The sequence below is a fragment of the Neolamprologus brichardi genome, chromosome 10 (genome assembly GCF_056152115.1).
Source record: "Neolamprologus brichardi isolate AB-2024 chromosome 10, ASM5615211v1, whole genome shotgun sequence".
Lineage (NCBI taxonomy): Eukaryota > Metazoa > Chordata > Actinopteri > Cichliformes > Cichlidae > Neolamprologus > Neolamprologus brichardi.
In genome coordinates this window covers 16,549,751-16,571,434 of record NC_142113.1, presented here as the reverse complement: position 1 = coordinate 16,571,434, position 21,684 = coordinate 16,549,751, and the positions used below count along the sequence as shown (strand labels likewise).

At 39.2% G+C, this 21,684-nt stretch overlaps 1 protein-coding gene across 1 annotated transcript in view; it reads left to right on the top strand.

Annotated features, from left to right (window-relative positions):
* Positions 1-18,381, top strand: part of LOC102798169 (multidrug and toxin extrusion protein 1-like) — a 30,934-nt gene extending 12,553 nt beyond the window's left edge. Inside the window, exons 4-18 of the mRNA XM_087846962.1 lie at positions 11,364-11,465; positions 11,639-11,707; positions 11,836-11,984; positions 12,105-12,147; positions 12,257-12,301; positions 12,481-12,578; positions 12,746-12,843; positions 13,643-13,824; positions 14,342-14,450; positions 14,967-15,042; positions 16,160-16,229; positions 16,331-16,463; positions 16,560-16,654; positions 17,928-17,973; positions 18,047-18,381. Of these exons, the coding sequence (XP_087703088.1) occupies positions 11,364-11,465; positions 11,639-11,707; positions 11,836-11,984; positions 12,105-12,147; positions 12,257-12,301; positions 12,481-12,578; positions 12,746-12,843; positions 13,643-13,824; positions 14,342-14,450; positions 14,967-15,042; positions 16,160-16,229; positions 16,331-16,463; positions 16,560-16,654; positions 17,928-17,973; positions 18,047-18,285 (1,554 nt within the window). The 3' untranslated portion in view covers positions 18,286-18,381. The remainder of the gene's footprint in view (positions 1-11,363; positions 11,466-11,638; positions 11,708-11,835; positions 11,985-12,104; positions 12,148-12,256; positions 12,302-12,480; positions 12,579-12,745; positions 12,844-13,642; positions 13,825-14,341; positions 14,451-14,966; positions 15,043-16,159; positions 16,230-16,330; positions 16,464-16,559; positions 16,655-17,927; positions 17,974-18,046) is intronic.
* The last annotated feature ends 3,303 nt before the right edge of the window (positions 18,382-21,684 follow it).

The window sequence follows — 21,684 nt, the reverse complement described above, 5'->3', positions numbered from 1 at the left end:
TAATAAACGGTCAACGAATGTGTATTTATGAAGACGATTTGTGAGACTGGTAAACTTATGATACGTACGATGGTCTTTCGTTCTACACGGTGCATTTCATGGTCCTGTACCCATCCGTCGGTAAACTTGTTGCAGTGACCTGAAGTTACTAAACTTTATGAGTGTATGCACTCACTCCAAGAACCGTATAATTATTAGTGATGGGATTTCCGGCTCTTTTTAGAGATCCGGCTCTTTCGGCTCGACTCACTAAAAAGAGCCGGCTCTTTCGGCTCCGAACCGGCTCTTCAGGTTGTTTTGTTGCTTTAATTATTTAATCATTAACAATAATATAAAATTATGCAGAAAAGGAATTACTAATGTAAAAAAAGTGGTTTTATTTATATATGTTTATATATGGCCCCTAGAGACAAAGCACGTACAAACTCTAAAGCATATACAAACTCCAAAACACATTTCTAGCGTTTACTGAACTTCCAAAACAGAGCTACCCAGATCACTTAAATTACACAATTGAAAGCATGTGTGTATTGTTTGTGTATTTATAGACAAGCACTCATATTTATTCAAATAATTTTTAAAAAAAGTTTATTTACCTGTTACTACCACACACCAAATCCGGTTGTTGATACTTCCTGGCTTGTGTAGCCACTAGGTAACAAAAGCTCAACACTGCGCCCTAGAAACCTGGAGCACTTCTGTTGTCTTTTGTACGTGCTTCTGAGTTTTTACGTGTTTTGGAGTTTGTACGTGCTTCTGAGTTTTTACGTGTTTTGGAGTTTGTACGTGCTTTGTCTCTAAGGTCCACTATAAATATACTTTATTTATTCACTTCACATAAAATGTAATAAATAAATCATATAATACAAAAAACAACTATTTACATTTTAAACTTTTAACTATTTAAATTTTCAGCATTTTCCTTTTAAACAAATTTAACGTGAAACAACACAAAACAAACCACAACACAATTAAATATAAATTAAAATATTAAAACAAAAAGAAGATCCACATTCTCTGTCATATGGGCCTGCATGATTTCTGAATCCTTTATCATCTGCAACTGAAAATAGTGGATGATTACTATACCTTTCTAATGTGACGTTGTTGTCCCTCGCTCTCTTTCTCTCTGGCTCTGTTCCTGCGCTACTGCAAGTGTAACTAACGCCCCTCCCCCCTCTGCCCAGCGCAAAGTACAGGCCGTGCGGAGTTTAGCAGAAAAAAGGGCGAGAGAGAGGGTGAGAGAAAGAAAAAAAAAAAACCTCACGGCTCCCAATAAGGAGCCGGCTCTAGGAGCCATTTCGTTCGCGAACGACCCATCACTAATAATTATAAATATGAGCGTGGTGAAAGTTGGGCAGCACGCTAACGTATTTTGTCCACTCTGTGTGCTCATAAGGGTATAACCCTTTCACTCCTTTGATTTTTTCCTCGTATCTTTTCTTTGCCTTTTCATCAAGTCTGTCTTTGTACAGACCGGCATTGTTCTCCTTCGTTTTGTACATAACTTTTTTGGGGGGCAAAGAAAAAGCAAGAAGGTATTGGAACCGGAGAATGAACGTTTTGCGGTGCTGCAAATGCTTGCATTTGATGCGGTACTTGGATTGTTTTGCCACGAGTTACCGGCATGCAATGCGCGAAAGTCACGTGGTCTGTCAATCTCTATACCGGTAGCATTCTGCCTATTAGCTTAGCACAACAACAACAAAAAGGGCTCTCTCACCCAGGAAACACGCAGAGAGAGAGCGTCACCCTGTAACCATGGCAACCGTAACGCTGCCGCCTGGAACAACAGAACTTAGCTGTCAAACAAAACCCAAACAGGCCCGACCCGCCACAAGATGAAACAGGGAAGTACCGCCGTGTAATCCATTTATTTAAACAAAGTAACTGTATTCTAAATACCACCTTTTTAAACGGTAACTGTAACGGTATACAGTTAGGGGAGACCGGGGATAGTTGTAACATTTTTGACATTTCTGTCTGTAAATTAGAGCTCTTTTAAGGTAGTGGTCAGTTGTAACACTTCCAATTTCTCCAATCAGGGCTAAGTTTCAAATGATGTGACTCATCCTGTGCATGCCCAACTCAGTTCTGCTATCACATGTGAAAAATCAGCACATTTTGTCAAACACAGACAATTTAACACGAAAAAAAGTAATTTGTATGCCAAAAAGTAAGTTTTTCTACTTTATTTCAATTTCTAATAGCATTATCTGCTTTGCAGTTAAACTCATCAAACTTAAATTATGTTATTTGTATGTCTATGGGGATATATTATGTGTAGGTCTTTAGTGCTAATGTTTTAGCCGTTGGCTGTAATGTTAGCTAGTTCATGGCTATAGGAGTCTGGGTCAGTTGTAACAGCAACAGTCTGGGTTAGTTGTAACAATAATGCAGATGTTACAACTTACCACACTATTACTTTAACTCATATTAAACAAGTTGGGGCAATGACATCAGCAGAGAGAGGTTCACTGGTCGCTTTTGTATATGCGGTTAATGCCATTGGCAACACAATTCCTCCACTGTTTGTGTTCCCACACATACATTATGCAGACCACTGTGTAAGAGATGGACCAGTAGGAAGTACTGGTAGTGGAAATAAATCAGGATGGGTGAAAGAAACAGATTTCTTCATCTTTCTGAAGCACTTTGCAAACCACACCAAGATAAGCCATGAAAAAAAGTAATGGAATTGCGATGCTGGTGAACAACTACATTTTTTCAGCTTCATTGTTATGTTCAAAATTGGTGCAAGAGTTGTAGGTTATAATGCCCACTGAGCCAATGAGGCCAAACTCAAGGAAGACCAACCAAAATTAATGAAATATTCAGTTGCAGAAAATTCCATAATTTGTCTTTTTTGGGGGGTTGGAATATGTTCAAAAGCTAGATTTCTGCATTCTGTCACACACACACACATAGCTACATAAATGGCTCTAAGTGCATTCATGTGTTGAATAAACAAAGATTACATGTTAATGTTTTGTTAGTACCCTTATTTCATTGTGTTACATTTCACCCCAGGATATGTTACAACTAACCCAGACTATGGGGTTAATTGTAACATTTCACTCTTTGTGTTTGAGACCATACCATGCAATGGGTAATTGTGCTGCAGAGAAAATAGCTGCACTATTTAATAGCCGAGACATGTAAATACTTTGCATTACATTTTCAATCCACTACCTTAAAAGAGCTCTAATTTACAGACAGAAATGTCAAAAATGTTACAACTATCCCCGGTCTCCCCTACTCATATTTTGTATTTTTTTTTTCAATATATTTTTTATTGATTTTATAATTAAGCAGCATACAACAATCACCTTCAAAAGAACACAATAGAAGGTGGACGGCACGTCAACAAGGTGGTAATACAGCATACAAAAATTGTAAGACAGAGTACTTTTCACTTAAGTTTATCCATCAGGCTAATGACTGGTTGCCAAATCTTATAAAACACACTCTCTCGGTTAGACAAGGTAAACCTGATTTTCTCCAGATGGAGTACACTTCCAAATTGTCTCAACCACATTTCGAAGGTAGGAGGTTTATCAGACTTCCAGCTGAGAAGTATCAACTTTCTAGCCACAAGAGTAGTCATTGACACAACCTGCGTCTCTGTCTTGTCCCTTGCCCATCCCGGTTCAGACACCCCGAATAATGCTGCAAAGGGGGTACATGGGACCTCCCTGCCAATGGCTTTGGTCAGAAAATCAAACAAATGATTCCAAAAAAGCTGTAGTTTTTGGCATTGAAAGAAAAGGTGAGATAAAGTTCCTCGACCACTTGAACACTTAACACAGAGGGCTGAAACGTTCTTATATATTTTTTCCACTTTAGTGGGAGAAAAATGCAACCTATACACAACCTTAAATTGGATCAGACAATGTCTAGCATTTATAGAACTACAATATATATTCTTAATGCACTCTTGCCAAAGATCATCAGTAACATCCACCCCCAGTTCTTCCTGCCACTGCTCCCTAAAAGTATCAGATGAAGGACTGTATATATCTAGTAAGGCCCTGTAAAAGCGACTCACAGCACCTCTAGTGTAGGGCTCAACTGACATGAAGCTGTCAAGCACTGAGTTTTGAGGAATCAAATTGTATTGTGGAATAGATGCTTTGATGAAATGTCTTAACTGTAAAAATCTGAAAAAATGTGAATTAGGAAGATTAAATTTCACCCTCAATTGCTGAAAAGATGGAAAATGTCCATCAATGTAAATATCTTTGAGAGAACAAATCCCTCTTCCCTGCCATGTCACAAATGTGATGTCCTCCAGCCCAGGCCTGAAGGCATGATTGTTACATATTGGAGCATCCAAATACATTTTAGGAGCCTTTACTGTACCCAATAGTTGGTTCCAGACCTTAATTGAATTTTGAATCACAGGATTTCTGCCATATAGTGTATTCATCACTTTTATTGGGCTATTGAGCAGGGCTGGAAGACAAGTTTGTCTACAAGACAGGTGTTCCATCATCAACCATGAAGGTTGTCCTTCCAAATCAGCACCTGGAGTACACCTTCGCCAAAATGAAAAAATATTTAAGTGTGCTGCCATATAATATAATCTAAAATTTGGGAGTCCAAGGCCACCACAAGTCTTATGTTTAACAAGATGTTTTTTGGAAATTCGAGGAACCTTACCCGACCACACAAAGGAGGATACAATAGATTCCAGCTTCTTAAAATATGACTGGGGAATGCACACTGGGATCGACTGAAAGATGTACAAAAATCTGGGCAAAACTACCATTTTGATGGCATTAATCCGCCCCACCATGGAAATTGGCAATGTGATCCAAAACTCAATATTCTTCTCCAATTGATTAACTTTTCTATCCCAATTTTGCTTTAAAAGTTGTGACACTTTACGTGTGACTGTGATACCGAGACATTCAAACTTATCTAGCGCTATTCTAAATGGAGTATTATGCAGATAAGCCATGTCCACCAGATCCGACAGAGGCATAAGTTCACTTTTCGTCCAATTTATCTTATACCCTGAGAGAGAGCCAAATGCGTTAATAAGCTGCAATAGCGGACTGATCGAGGTCTTAGGTTTTGATATGAATAAAACTACGTCATCAGCATAAGCGGAGAACTTATGAGGAATACCCTGATGTATAATCGGTAGTATATCAGAACTTAGCCGTATACGAGCTGCTAAAGGTTCTAGGGCCAGGGCAAAAATAAAAGGAGAAATGGGATCTCCCTGCCGCGTGCCCCTGTGCAATCGAAAAGGGCTTGATACATCATTATTAGTCCTTACCGAGGCCATAGGTCCTTTGTACAAAATTCTAATCCAATTGATAAAAGAATCACCAAATCCAAATTTGGATAATACAGTAAACATATACGGCCACTCGACCTGATCAAAAGCTTTTTCAGCATCCAAAGCTATTACCACAGAATCATCTGAACACCTAGCAGGACTATATATGAGATTAAATAATCTACGCAAATTAAAATAAATGTAGCGGTTAGGGATAAACCCGGTTTGATCTGCATGTATAAGTTTAGCAATATGATCTTTAAGGCGGTTTGATAATACTTTCGTTAATATCTTGGTCTCAACAGAAAGGAGAGATATAGGCCGATAGGACGAGACAGACATAGGATCGCGATCTTTTTTAAGAATCAATGAAATTACACCATGATACAATGAACTTGGCAGCGAGCCAGACAATTTTGAATAGTTAAACATACGCAAAATCAGAGGGGCTAGCAATGAGGAGTAAGCTTTATAAAACTCTGCTCCAAAACCATCTGGCCCAGGGGCCTTATTATTTGACATCTGTTGAATAGCTGTCTTAATCTCATCTAATGTGAAGTCCGCCTCCAAATCTGCAACTGCCTCATCATCTAATTTTGGGAGATTACACTTTTCCAGAAAGTCCTCAATTAATGACTGACTCGCAGAACTCTTAGAGCATAGGTGTCAAACTCTGGCCCGCGGGCCAAATTTGGCCCGCAGCCTAATTACATTTGGCCCGCAAAGCCATACAAAATTACTATCAGAGCTGGCCTACTGGTATTACACAGCTAATATATATATTGTTTAGTATTAAGCTTTGCTTGTTCCATATTCAGTTTTTCAGCAAAACGTGTTTCAGTCCATAAGAAAAGATTCATTCTTATATCTGGAGGAATAAATATATTTCAATAAATATTAATGTTAGCCCGCGACTTTGTTCCAGTTTTGAATTTTGGCCCACTGTGTGTTTGAGTTTGACACCCCTGTCTTAGAGCTATAAAGATCACGATAAAAATCTTCAAAACACTTGTTTATTTCTTGGGGGTTTCTAGTGGTCTGCCCATGTTTGTTATTGATTGATAGTATTGTTTGTGATGCTTGTGTTTTCCTAAGTAATCTTGCAAGTAACCTATGGGGCTTATCACCCAATTCAAAAAATGTTTGCTTACACTTAGTGATTTGAAGGCAAACTTGTTTGCTGAGCAGAGAATTATACTCACACTTCAATTTAGTAATTTTGCCCAGTAATTCTATTTTGGGAGAGGACTGATAGGTTTGTTCTAGCTGCTGTATATTTGACTCAAGATCCTTCAAAGCCGTTTCCTGGGATTTACGTTTAGCTGCAGAGAACGAAATAATGTGGCCTCGAATTACTGCCTTCATACTCTCCCAGAGAATTGCATCGTCAACATCACCTTTATCATTCTCATTAATAAAATCTAAAATGTGCTTCTCTAATTTCTTATGAAAGGTCTCATCTTTAAGCAGAGTTGGATCAAAACGCCAGTTTCTTCTCTGTAAGTTAGCTAAATCTGCAAAATCCAGATCAATGGACACAGGGCTATGGTCAGAAATTAAAATAGGATGGTAGGTAACATCCCTCATAATTGGAATAAGTTTAGAGTCCAGAAAGATATAATCAATACGGGAGTACGACCCATGAACGGAAGAGAAAAAGGAGTAAGCCCTGCCTGTGGGGTAAAGTAGTCTCCAAGTATCCACCATGTTCATGTTTTTCAACGCACTCTTCACAACATGACTGGATTTAGACTGTTGGGTATGAGCCGATGCACTTTTATCCAAACGGGTGTCCAGTACCAGATTCATATCCCCAGCTATTATAATATTAGAATTATTCACATTTGGCAGCAGCTTAAAAGTCTTTTGAAAAAACTCAGGGCAATCAAAGTTAGGACCGTATACGTTTACAAAAGTGACAGGTAAGGAGTTCAAGAGACCTGTAAGAATTAGGTACCTTCCCCCTGGATCCACAGTAACTGTGCTTTGACAGAAAGGAATATTCTTCCTGAACAAAATTGCAACCCCTCTTGCTTTAGCTCCAAAATTAGCATTGTATGCCTGACCCAACCATTTAGCACGGAGCACAGATTGAACTTTGCGCTTAGCATGCGTCTCCTGTAAAAAAATTATGTCAGGTTGCAATAGTTTAAGGTGTGCAAGAACTTTAGCCCTTTTTACAGAATTGCCCAGGCCTTTCACATTCCAACTGACCAACCTCAGTGTAGTCTTATTGAATGTGTTTAACATAAATGTTACTTATCCTAATTTGACTAGCTAACCAGTAGTTATACACTCTGTAATTACCACATTTAAGATTGTACCACCATAGAACAAAAACATCCAAACACAAAACACTAAGAACAGTCCCACTAAAAATGAGGGGCCTCCCCAAACGAAGCCCTTCTCCACCCAACATATCCAATAGGAACATAGTAGTAGCCACAATCCTACCCCTAACCCATCCCGCAGCCCTACACCAGCAAAGGGAGATTTATAAGACACTTTATTAAAAAAAAAAAATTCAGATAAATTAAAAAACAAAAGCTGTATAAACCATATATGTGTGAGCTTTACTAGGCTCCCATACAGCAAATCAAAGAGTAAACAAGGATCCTGAGGGCTTATACTGTCCATATTGTAGGAAGTAATAACAGCAATAATACTGACCTAAGCTGTGTAAGCCAACATCAACACGCCCATAAGAACAGCAAAAATAAGGCTTATGCAGAAAAAACATATACCTGAGGAAGTAAACCGCTGTGTTAAAAAGCCCTACTCATTTGTACCCACGGCCAGTTTCTGGTCCAGGAATTTTTTGGCTGCCTCCGGCTTATCAAAAGTCTGTGTGACCCCGTCCAGCGTCACCCGAAACCGAGCTGGATGAATAAAGCCATAGCGTAGATTGGCCGCCCTGCACCGTTTGCGGATTTCTTCAAACTTCTTACGCCGTGCCAGCACCTCCGCGGTCAGATCCGGAAAGATGAAAACTTTCGCCCCGTCGTACTGCAGCGGAGCTTTTTGTGCTGCCAGCCTCAGGATACGCTCGCGGGTTTGATAGTAGTGCAGCCTCACAACTAAAGGACGAGGCCGGTCCCCGTCAGCTGGCTTGGGGCCCAGGGCACGGTGTGCTCTATCCACCACGACCCTGCCCGTGAAGTTCTCACACCCCAGGAGCTTAGGAATAAGCTCGGAAGCAAAGTCCAGTGGGTTTCCTTTCTCTGTCCCCTCCGCAACTCCAAGGATCCTGATATTCTGTCGTCTTGACCGCGACTCGAGGTCATCCAATTTTTTGTGCTGTAAATCGTATCCTTTCTGGAGCGAGTCGCAGAGCGCCTCTAAAACGGCAATCCTCTCGTCATGCCCATTTACAGCTTCCTCAATATCATGTATCCTCCCAGTTACCGTGGAAAGAGTGGCCTCCACAGCGTTCATCGTGGTTGAAATAGCAGTTAATTTGCTATCAACCGAAGTCTCCAATCTAGCAATTGCATTCATTATGTCGGCTGACGTCGGGTTAGCCGCTTGGGAAGTCACGGAGCTAATTGCACATGGCTCCTCAGCTAGCGCGTGCTCGTTAGCCACACCTGCTGGCTCACCTTCATCTTCTCCGATTTTCTCAGTCTTCTCACGGGCTTTTGAAGCTTTAGGTTTCGTCATTGTTATAAAATATATACAAACGTCAGGAATCAACAGAAAGGTGTCAAAAAACAGATGGATATCAGTAAAAAATTATAGGCTGGTGCGGAGCTCTTCCAAAAAACGTCTTACGCCATTGCTTGCTAACCACGCCCCCCCATATTTTGTATTTTAAATACGTAACGGCGGTACATGTATTCCGTTACTCCCCAACACTGTCTGTGAAGTTTGTCAGTCATCCAGGTCATCGTAGTCTAAAGAGCTTGGAAAGAAAAGCTTCTGGACTTCTTTAAGTTTCTTGAAGATCTTTCATCCCTCATCTGAGAAGATTCTTCAGTTCTAAGAGCAATTGATGCTTCAGGAAACTTAAAGAAGTCCAGACGCTTTTCTTTCCAAGCTCCTTGCAGCAATATACAGCACAGTAATGTATTTTTTATTTTATTTAAATGTTTTATTTCAAACTTGTGCAGTCTTACACTGATCACTTTAAACACAAGACAGATAAATAGGCTGCTCAAAAAGCAGGTGCACCGGAGAGGCAACAACAAGACAACCCTTTAAAAAGCAGGTGCTGTCTCCTTATCCCTGCTGACTGATTTCTCTCTACATTTACTTTCTGTTAGGATCTTTTTCAATACAGCATAACACGCTACCCGGAGCCCATTCAGGCTGGACAAGTAGTCCAGCTCCTCCAGATAGCACATCTAATGTGGCATCACAAGAAGGCTGGCTATGTCTCAACACTGTCTCAAGAGTGTGGAAGAGATATCTGGAGTTGGATTGTTACGCCAGAAGAGCTGGACAGAAGGAACCAGCAGGACAAGTATCTGCTCCTCTGGGCAAGAAGGAGAAAGGGTAGCACTATTAAAGCCCTAAAATAACTTCCAGTAGGTTACTCATGTACATCTTTCTGATGAAACTGTCAGAAATAGCCTCCATTAGACTGTCGTGAGGACTTGATGTTTTTTAGTGGGACACATTCACAATCAAGTAGCTCAATTAGCAGCCACAGAGGGTTCACCTCTGGTGCCCTGTTCTCTTCCAAGATGCATACATCATAACGCTTGCCAAAGCCTCTCTGACTCTTGTGTGAGCTTGTTCCCATCGATAAAGAAAATGCGTACCACTGGTGGACCTGCCAGTTCTGTGGATCTGTGGCACATGCCAATCAATCTGCATGGTGCTTGCCCCACTAAAGGATATCAGGACCTTGCGCCATGCTCATGGTTCATTTTCTGACAGTTTAGTCAGAAAAAATGCACATGAATAGCCCTGTGATGGTGATGTTGTAGGGCTCTGGCAGTGCTCCTGCTGTTCCCCTTCACACAAAGGAGCAGAAACCAGTCTTGCTGCAGGATTGATGCCTTTCTATGGCCTTTCCTGATATCTCGTTCACACAATAGAAACTGTCCTGGGAGACACAGCAAACCTGTTTTTGACATATGGATGAGTCATCCTGGAGGAGCTGGACTACTTGTGCAACCTGAATGAGCTGCAGCTACTGTCCCCTGCTAGCAGTAGTCACAAGAACACTAAAAACAAATCGAATAAGGAGAGAGGAATGGTTTCTTGAAACAATTCAGAGGTCTTATTGTTACCTCTGTAGTGCATCTGCAATTTAATTTGCAAAACAGGTGAAACTCCTTCACATTGGTTTGTGCTTCCTAATCTGATGACTGATATCCCTAAAGTCTAACTGATTTTGTCTGCTAAAGTGTTCCTTTTATTTATTTTTAGCACTGTAGTAGAAAACAAACACAGCGACATTTCTTGGATGCATTGGCCGGGTATATAAAAATGTTCTAGAAGTTCCTGGTCATGCACAAAATGTAAATGAATCTAAATTAAAACACTACCCTGAACACCTTGCAATGCATCTACCATCAAATTCAATGCAATACGATAGCAAATGTTGAATCACAGATATTTTTCAAACAATAGTCTCCACAGAAAATAAGGCACATTTACAAGTGCCCCCTCAACAGAAAATTATAACTGTGAGCAGGAAAATAGTTTTGCAGCCCAACATGTATCCACTTTTCACTGAGTGCTGTTCATTGCACAAAGCCAGAACTTGATAGATGAGGGCATTTAGTTTCCTTTGTGCAAACCTTTTGATGCCAAAAACCTGTCAAAAACCTACACCAGCAATCATAAGAACTACTTTCTAAAGAAAGGAGAAGTAGTAAAAGACATTTAGAAATACAAAGGAACTGCAGCAAAATCAAAGAATGACACATGTCAGCTGCCAGAGCAAATAAGAACTTTTTTTTCTTATCTCAAGGCCTCTTGAATTAATGTTTCTTTTACTAATAAGAACCCAGCCAGCATCTTTATGTGTTGAATATTAAGTGTAACATTTCATTCATTTTCAGCGACGTTCATTTATCTTTTTATTGTTATAAAAACGAAAGCACTTGATTTTGTTTTTCAGTTCATTTCACAGTTGATGAGCTTCCTGATCGACTTCGTCAGCGCGGTGTTCTGCGGTCACCTGGGAAAGACGGAGCTGGCAGGGATGGCGTTAGCAATGGCAGTAAGCTATCTCGTTGCATTTTTTGTTTCGGCTTTTTTTTGGTATTGTGAAATGTTGAAAATCGCTTCAATAGCCTTTTTTGCCTTTAAATAAGTATTATACTCACGCATTCAGCTTTTCATTTGTGAGCCTGAGGTTCTTCTGTAATTTAATAAAGTTTAATTTCAATGCAGGTTATACATATCACAAGTATTTCCATCGGCTGTGGTTTGATATCAACATTTGATACTCTCATATCACAGGTACAATTCACTTTATTCATCTAATCGGGTCAGTCTTAAACACAGTCTGCTTTTTCAGACTTGTGGTTACCTTTTTCTGCATCTCAGCAAATACTATGAGATTTTCCTTTTTACCATTTTGTTTTCAGACTTATGGAAGTGGTAACCTGAAGCGTGTAGGAGTGATACTCCAAAGAGGAGTTTTGATCCTCCTCTTAGCCTGTTTCCCCTGCTGGGCTCTCCTTATTAACACTCAGTCCATTTTGCTGGCTGTCAAGCAGAGCATGCAGGTTGCAAGGTGACCTTCTTACACAAATCAAACTGACATCAATGGCACATATACACTTATTACTCACAAAGTTATTCAGTATGGTTTCTGCACTTACTTACAATCTCCCCTTTTCTCTCTGCCATAAAGACTGTCACAGCTGTATGTGAAGATCTATATGCCGGCTCTGCCAGTGAGTTCAGCTGCCACCACGCTTTTCCCAAATGCCTTTTGTATCTCCTTCCATAATGTGTTGCATTATCAGTCTAATTAACCTCCATTCAACACGTTTGGTTCGGCAGGCTGCCTTCATGTACCATCTGCAGGGGAGATATCTTCAGAATCAGGTGCATTTGATGACTGCAAAACACTGGTGTGAAACAAAATATTAATGAGATGTCTTGGAGTATGCAATGACATTGTTTTCTGTGTTGCTAGAGAGACATTTTTTGGGGAAAAAATAGCAAAAATAACAGCAGGTGCACCAAAACCTTGTGTTTTTCATACAGTTTGCTTTGGCTCACAGGGCATCATGTGGCCCCAGGTGATATCCGGAGCCATGGGAAATGTTTTAAATGCTGTTATCAATTACATCCTCCTCAGTGTTCTGGATCTGGGGATTGCGTAAGTACACACCATCACTCCCTGCGCCCCTTAGTTAATATTTTACACTAATCAGCTTTGGAAAGCAATATAATGTTGATTACTGATAGTCAGCTGAATGCTTAATCTGGGAACGTCTTTGTATGTGCAACTTTCCTTTTCTACTTTTCTATTGCTTAACATTCAAGCGGATCCGCAGCTGCCAATGCCATCTCACAGTACTCCCTGGCTGTGTTCCTGTTTTTATGCATCTACATCAAAGGGCTGCACATACCTACATGGGATGGCAAGTTTACTAGATATACTTTTTCTTCAAATTTTCAAATTAAGTGACAGGATATCAGAGAAAGGGCAAAGCCACTCTCTTGGAACTAATACTTTGCTCCTCATTACAATTATAGTAATCAGTTGTGCATAAACTCTTTAAGGGTGTTGCTATTTAAACTGACTGGACTCCACATTACAATCATTATAGAGGATTTAGTTTGTGATGCTATTATATTTTTAAATTGTCCTCAGAGTGTACACGAAAAATACTAAAAGACAAGCCAGCAAATACTGTTGAAAAACCTATTTTTTTAAAAAAGCACATTTACACATTAATTACAGATTTGTTATTAATTTGTGGCATGATCGTTACATTAAATTACATCAGCTTTGCTGTCTGTGAACATGTACAAGCTGTTTGTTTTTTAAATCATTACTTTATTTAGTTTTTATTCCTTAATATGTGCTGACTTATCTATCTATATATGTAAAAGTCAATTTTTTTTTTGACATTTGGGTTTCAGTGTTTAGCTAACGTGCTTAAGCTAGCTAAAGAGCAACATAGCTGAGGTAGAAGAATTACAATTTTAAATAATTACGCATATTTTTGTCCTTCAAAGCAACTGTGATACATAAAGTTCCTAAAAATTAAGGAATGCTAGCATGCTAACACACTGCTAGAAACGCCTTGTAGCATAGTAGATACTGAAAGAAGTGTAATTTAAATGGCGGCACCATTGACTGTCAATGGGCGGCACAGTGTAAAGAAGAAATGTGAGCATTTAGCTAAAACTTTCATACCTTCTGTTATCTTTCAGGCTGGTCTGGAGATTGCCTGCAAGAATGGGGTACCTTCCTCCACTTGGCCCTCCCCAGTATGCTGATGTACTGTCTGGAGTGGTGGTTGTATGAGATTGCAGGGTTCCTGGCTGGTGTCATCAGTGAAACAGAGTTGGCGGCTCAGTCTGTAGTTTATGAAGTGATGATTGTCGTTTTCGTGGTAACTCGTTTTTTGATATAGTTATTTAAACATTTTTTAAAGGTATGTGCAAGAGGGCTCATAACTGAGTAACTTATTGATAATAACTGTAACACTGTGTCACTAATCCACACACACTCAAAATTTATTTATGCCCAAAATGCTGATATAAGTTATTTGATTACATGTAAATTCTCCACATAGTTTTGTTACATTATTGCAGTGTCAAATGAAATGTACTTGATTGGTATAAATTCAGTTTAAGCTTCTTCTTTTTTTTTGCTTAATGATTAGTTATTTAAATATTTTTATACATTTCAGTTTCATTTTACTTAAAATTATTGATTCATGTTTATTCATGTGGTGAATAATTGTGAAAAAAAAAGATCTTTTGCCACATTGGCGAGCCTGTATATTGAGTTTATTTTACACACATTACATAAAGTTATTGATAAATTCTAAAGTAACTAAATGATTTTCATGAGCAAAATGTTACTCTGTTACTGTGAACTAATTGCTAACATTTGCTCTTCCACAGTTTCCTGTAGGCTTTTCTGCTGCTGCCAGTGTTAGGGTTGGAAAGGCTCTTGGTGGTGGGAACACAGAACAAGCTAAGCTGTCCAGCAAGGTCTCCCTTCTCTGTGCATGTATGAAATTATATTACTGTGGCCCAGCAGTGCCACCAGAATTTTTTCATAGGGGTGGCCTTATGGGGGGCACTTAATTATTGGGATGTCACACCAATAACAGAATTTCCTGTTTTAGTATGCTGTTGTCAAATGAAAAATATCTCAAAAATGAGAGCAAGAAAATAATTATATGCCTAGTTAATTTCCTGAAAATGGGTACATATAAGATTTTAAAATCCATAATGATCAATTCAATTCATTGTAGATTGTATTCCTCTCTCTTGTGCTCACATTTATTAAGATTAATACCAACATAGGAGAGTCTTCCGGGGGGGGCACTGAGGGGGTCAGAAAATTTTGGGGGGTAGCCAGTGCCCCCTTAGACCCAACCCTGCAAAGGCCTAAAAAATTCAAATAGAGCCATGCTGTATTCAAAGAGTAAAAAGTAATGTTTGTGCCCACTCTTGTTACTTGTCAATCTTATATACTTTATTGCTCGCATTTTAAAAAATGCCTTTCTTATATCCAATCCAGTGATTGTCTCATGTTTCCTTGGAGCCGGTATTGGTGTAGCCAAGGATGTGATTGGTTACATATTTACCACAGAGAGGTGAGTAATACAGAGAGGTGAATAAACTTGTGTGTTTATCCTTGGTGCTAAACTATGAGTATACGTCAGTCATGAGTAATTCATCATGTATTAACTTCAGTACTAATCCATCTGTGCTTCTTAATACACAAAAGTAAGTCATGGAGTTCCACAGGGGTCTGTAGTGGTAACCAATACTTTACATTATACATGTTCCCCTTATATAATATTATTTGAATTATATTATTTGACACTGAATAACATTTTCCTTGCTATGCAGCTGACATCCAGCTTAATGGCATAAAGGCCTGGGTGACCTCTCATTTCATACTTCTAAATTCAGACATAACTAAGGTTATAACCTGATATTTATTTTAGAAGGTGTTTCTTTGGCTTACCTCAATGATACTGAAAAGCTCCTTCATGAATGTATTACTTCTAGGCTGGACTATTTTAATTCATTATTATCAGCTTGCTTTAAAAGCTCCCCGAATAACCTTCAGTTGATAAAGAATGTTCCAGCAAGAATACTAACTGATACTAGAAAGGGGGACAATATTTCTCCTATATTAGCTTCTCTTTATTGGGTTACTTGTGGCTGAAGGTAAAATAAGGTAAAATGGGAGGCGGAGCCTTCTGCTTTCAGAGTCCTGTTCTGTGGAACCAGCTCCCAGTTTGGATCAGATGGATCAGATGACCCTGAGCTATCCATTAATTACACTGCAATACGACTAGGCTACTGGGGGGTTCCCGTGATGCACTGACCATGTGCTTTGTGCTTATATACCACTCTGCATTCAATCAATAATAATTATGGAACTCTGGCTTTTTTTTGATGCGTGTCTTGTCCTGATTCTCTCTGCTGTCTTCTCATTCTCTTCACCCTTGACCGGTCACAGCAGACGGTTCTGCTGGAGGTTTCTTCCTGTTAAATGGGAGTTTGTTCCCTTCCCAGCTTCAGCCACTTGCTTGCTCATAATGGGACATGTGATTGGGGTTGGAGTTTTTTTCTACTGTTGTGGGATATTTACGTTACAATATGAAATACCTTGAGGAGACTGTTGTTGTGAATTGGCACTATATAAATGAAACTGAATCTAATTAAATTGGCTTACTCCTACTTACTCCTCTATTTCAGAGACATTATACAGAGGGTGGCTAATATCATGAAGATATGCAGTTTCCTCCATGTTGCTGAGGCTATTGCGGTGAGATCCTTCCCAGTTCAAAAACGCTTTTTTCCTCTGCTGAGCAAAATCAACCTGATGTGTCGACAGAAAAATTTTATTTGCTTTTTTACCATCCTCAGGGTGTGTCAGGAGGCATTGTCAGGGCGGCAGGGAAGCAGAAGATTGGTGCGCTGTGCAGCTTGGTGGGATACTACCTCATTGGGTTCCCGATTGGAGTATCTTTAATGTTCCCTGTGAAAATGGGAATTTTTGGTTAATGTCAACAATATATTTTTGCACCATATACAAAAGATAGTTAAATTATATTTACACTAACAACTAACTGATGACTTTCTATCTCTGTTGCAGGGCTTTGGGCTGGGTTTTTAGTTAGTGCTTTTTTACAGTCCATGTTTTTTATAGCTTTCCTGTGTAAACTAAACTGGACGAAAGCCACTGAGGAGGTGAGTAAGTCCTGGGTGAGGAAGAGGAAGATACAGTCATGTAAAAAAGAACATGTTAAGTCCTGTGAAAAAAGCTTCCAGAGCCACTTTTAGTAGCAAGAACTAGAAGTAATATTTTTCTATACGACTTTATCAGAAGGAGTTTCAGTCTCTCATGTTGTTGTGGAGGAATTTCTTTACGACAGCGCTCCAGTTTGTTGAGACTTGCTGGTATTTGTTTATGCACAGTTCTCTTAGGGTCCCACCAAATTTCATTTTCAATCAGTCTGAGGTCTGGACTTTGACTGGGTCACTCCAACACCTTGATTCAGATTTCGTTCTTTGTTGGGTTTTTTTACCCTTTCTGTTGTAGATCTGCTGCTGTGCTTGGGGTCATTGATGGCCTTACAGTTGACTCCAGAATACTTTGGTATACAGAGTTCATAGTTCTATCAATGACTATAATGTGCCCAGATCCTATAGGTACAAAAGAAGCCTCTTCAATTACCCCTTCACCACTGTGCGTGACAGTTGGTATGAGGTCCCAGAAAGTTGATCCTTTTCATCTGGATGTAGTGTTTTAAGTGGGAGAAGCCATTTTGTTAGTCATCCAAATGACCCCTTCAGCCTCACATGGCTGCAGGTTTCCCCAACTAACACCACTGACCAACACTGGGCCATGAGTACAGTTTCCTAATCATTAACATGCAAATTGTCAAGACCATTGCTTAATGGCCATTCACAGAGAATTAGGGAATGACTAGAAAAACAGCATTGTAAGATTGTGAAATAGACTGACACATGAAGGATGACCAAAGTTCTTTGCTTTGGCAGCGGTTGTCCTTCTTCTCTTCTGGAATGCGTGGAGCATTCTTTAGGGGACTTCCCAGCTTTCACAACATGTCCAGCTGGAATAACCACATTCACTCAGGGCCTTTCTGATATGATGTTCCTCTGCTTCCAAGATGAGATAAGAGCATTTTTCTCCAAAGGAGAGACATTTTTGTGCTTTGTTCAGATACAGCTTTACAAACCTAAGCTGTGCTGCTATGTTGTTATTACAGAGATTCTTCTGAGAACCTTTCCAAAGAAGCCATGTTTGTTCAGCGTTTTTCTCAGTGTTCTGAGGCCTGTGTAGTCAGAGACGTAGCTTATGGGTTTTGGACATTTTCTCTTTCGTGTGAATGTAAGAAATGTAGTTAATGTAATGTTAACACAATCTATGTAAAATCTGGGATCTGTGTTCATTTTAAAATACTTATTTTTTTTCTTGTTTTTTAATATCTCTGAATAGGCACTTGTAAGAGCAGGAGTCCAAATTACAGAGAGGAATACTAATGGTAAGCAAAAAAAATTTTCCTTCAGTAGCTTTTGGTCATTTTTCTGGGAAATAAGATTACCATGATTTTAAAGTTTCCCTCAGCGCCCTGGACCCAAGGGAAAAATGCATAACGACCAGCCGATCCAGTTCTGTGATTCCAGTAGAAGAAAGGCCAGAGCCACTCAATTCAGATGAGAGGGCCTTGGGCGTCGTGGCCTTATCCACCAGGCAGCTGGTGTTACGGCGTGGTGCCACTGTGCTGCTAATGTTCGTCATCCTTGCTGCTGGAGTTATCATCAGCGAGATTCTCACCAGATGCCTTGAAAAGTGATTGAATAATGTGTGCAGCACAAAACAAACAAACAAGTCTGCCTTTAGGAGTATATGTGACATGTATCATAGTAAAACACATCTTATAAACCAGCTTAATATTTATCACAGGATGCTGTGAAGTTCTGTCTGCACCCACAATATGAAGTAATTAGGATGACTGTGAAGACTGTGAATTGCCCCATCTCAACTAATTCATCATTTAAAATATTCAGTCCAACTTTTACACAATTTTAGGCCATTTTGTTTTCTGCACTTAGTGCATGAGATGGCAAATAGCAGCATTAGAATGAGCAGTAATTACTGAGCTTTCTAAAAGTCAAACACGCTTCTTGGGGCTGAATTATAGCTTCATTTCCTGACATTACTGCACAATCCAAATGTCTTTAAAGCCACAGAATATTATCTGCTTGCCATTTCAGTAGTAGTATTTGAGGTCAGTTTTCTAGCTCTTTCTAGATCTAATTTAATCCATAGTCGGAAAAATATAGTAAAAAATAGGGCTTAACTGAATGAAAAGCCAAACTGAAAATAGTTACTGTATAGACAAGACGTTCTTTTTTATAGGAACATGCTGTGTAAGCTGAGCACCAATCGAGACTCTGAAATAAATAAAATTTCCCATCCTACAATTCATAGCCTGAATTGGTGCCGCAATTAGAACCTAACATGATTAAAGGTTATATTTAGGCTACAGCACATCTGTGGAAGGGTGCTTTCATCATCAAAAGACAGAAATGCTACTCTCTTGCTTGGTTTATCTTGCGTTCCTTTGATCTGTGTTGCCAAATTTGATGATAATGAAAGGCCTGTATGTGCTCACTGTAACATGCTGGCTGGATAAAGACATGTCACCCTGAGCAAATCAACCACCTGTTCCCTCTGCCCGAGCAGATAACCAGCTCACAGCTGAAGCCTGCTCATAAATAAAGGATTGCTTAACAATGAACAGTCAACCATGTGGGATTTTGGCATGTATATGTGGTGTTTGTACACAGCTATTAATTAAATAAACTGACTGTCTGTCTGTAATATCTAAGGTTAGCCTGGAATCAGTTAGCGCAAAGGCTAGAAAGAGGATTCACTGCTCAAAGATAACAAAATCTGCATTTAAATACATCTAAAGCTCCCTATCTTCACAATTGTGACCAGTGACTATACCAGAGCCTGGCTCCTCCTTTTACAGTCTGTCCTAAAGCAAAGACATGCTATTGTGTTTGGGCCAGATTTCAATTAATTCTTTTTTTGGAGCAATTCTGAAAACAAGTAAATAAGAAATCCGATTTTTATTTGATTTTAATCTGAACTCAACCAGCATGAGAAGTTTCTAAATTACGCTCATAACATGTTAAGTGAATAGAAAACAGGGGAACAGGTTTTGGTTGCTCTAGCTTTATTTTTGCTCCACAGATGTAAATCTTTTTCTCATCAAGCATATTTCCCTACTACATTACTTTTATTTTACTTGTGCTAATGCTAAACCTTGATGTGAAGCAGCTAATGGACGGTCACACAAGGCCCTGCACTTGCTAGAGCTTGATGTTCGCAACAGTACGGTTAAAAAAAAACTTGCATATTAATTTATCGTTATTCAACATGTAAATCAGGTTTGATTCATACAAGGTTACATCGTCATCTGAGCTTCAGTCTTGCTCATCAGTGGAGATATTGCCACAGGCTCCTCACAGAGACCATAATCTTGGTCTGCTCACCTCCAGAGACTGCAATCAGTTACACGCTGCGGCGTCATTAACAAGTGAAAAGTGACTGTCTAAAGATTTGCTGTTAGTATCTTTAGACTGCAACTTAGTCTCTTTACGAGTCTCATAATAACTTCTCAGGTGTTGTAACCACAAAGCACAATAATATTCTTGAATCTCAGTTAAATTATGACTCCAATTAATGCAACAATATAAAGCCGGGACAGAGTTTAAATTTTCAAATTTAAAATGAAATAAATAGAAATAGTATTAAATGTTGAAACTAACACATTTTCTTGCTTGTTTATTGTTTTTTAAGAAATACATTCTCGTTTTAAACTCGATGCCAGTTCGCATGCTTTAAAATAGTTGGGATGGGGGCATGTATCCCATTATGTGGCTATACATGTACTTTTAAACTACACTTTTGATAACTGAGGAAGCCAGCAGCTGTAGCTTTGAAAGCAAAATGATTTTGTGTTGTTGCTTGGAATTTCATCTCCACAGCAATTCAGGGACTCCTTTGTTGTATTTTTCATTTCATAATGTACAAAATGTTTCAAGGGGAGACAGCTTCGGACTGCAGGCAGGGCCATTTATCACCTGCACTAGTTTGCTATAGTGGTCTCCTTGGTCTACCTGCATAATGTCGTCTGGCACTGTCTCACAGACACAAGCAAGGCTTTCTTAAAAAAAGACATCATCTGCAGGACAACGAGTGCTGTTCCAAAACCTGCATATACAGTACAGTGTTGTGCATAAGTCTTGAAGCACCTCTCATTACTTTATATTTTGTTTTCAAGGAACCAGACGTTATTCTAATTTTTTAAAGTGGTGTTTAAATATAAATCGTTTCCCAGGCTTTATGAAAATCTTTTACTGTTTTTCTTTGGATATTGTCTGCTTTTCCATTCATTTTCATTCCAGTCCTTGTGTTCACCATTTTCAGAGGTTTTGTTTGTTTTTCTTAAGCCACTTAACACTATGAATCATTCAAGCACAAAAACTAACAAGAAAGGCATCTATACCAAGGGACAAACTGGTGTACATTGGACAACTTAGCAAAGAGAAACATTTAAATTGGCACTTTGTTACAGGCAGCCTGTCAAAAAAAACCACATAATTTGTTCTTGTATGTTCGAATAACGGTATGACAAATGCCAAGGATAACACAAAGATAACAGTAAGTATTTTATGTGCACTAACAAGGTGATTCTCAAAGGATTCGCACGGTTTGTTGTACTTAAAATATTTGAGTAATGTGAAAAAGTGGAGGAAAAAAATAAGTAGTGGCCAATATAGAAAAACTATCACAGCAGATGAACAGCACCTGATAGTCACGTCCTCGGATATGCCAAATTTCATAAGAACTTGACTGAAAATCAGGAGAAACAGGTTTGATGGAGTGATAAATCCAAATTTGAAAATTCAAATGCTTGTCAGTGTGAAGTCAGGATATAGGAATCTGGAAAGCATCTGATTGGCAGCAGCTTAATTTTTCAGTATGACAATGATCCCAAATGCAGTAAAAGCATACTGCATTGAACTACACACTGGAACAGTCATGGATTGGCCTCCCCAGAGCCTGAAACTCAACGTTATTGAAGCAGTGTGGTGTCATCGTGGCAGAGAATGAAATAAAAGGCAGCCAACAACCAACGAAGAACTTTGAATGTCCTTCAAGAAACCTGGAAGTATTC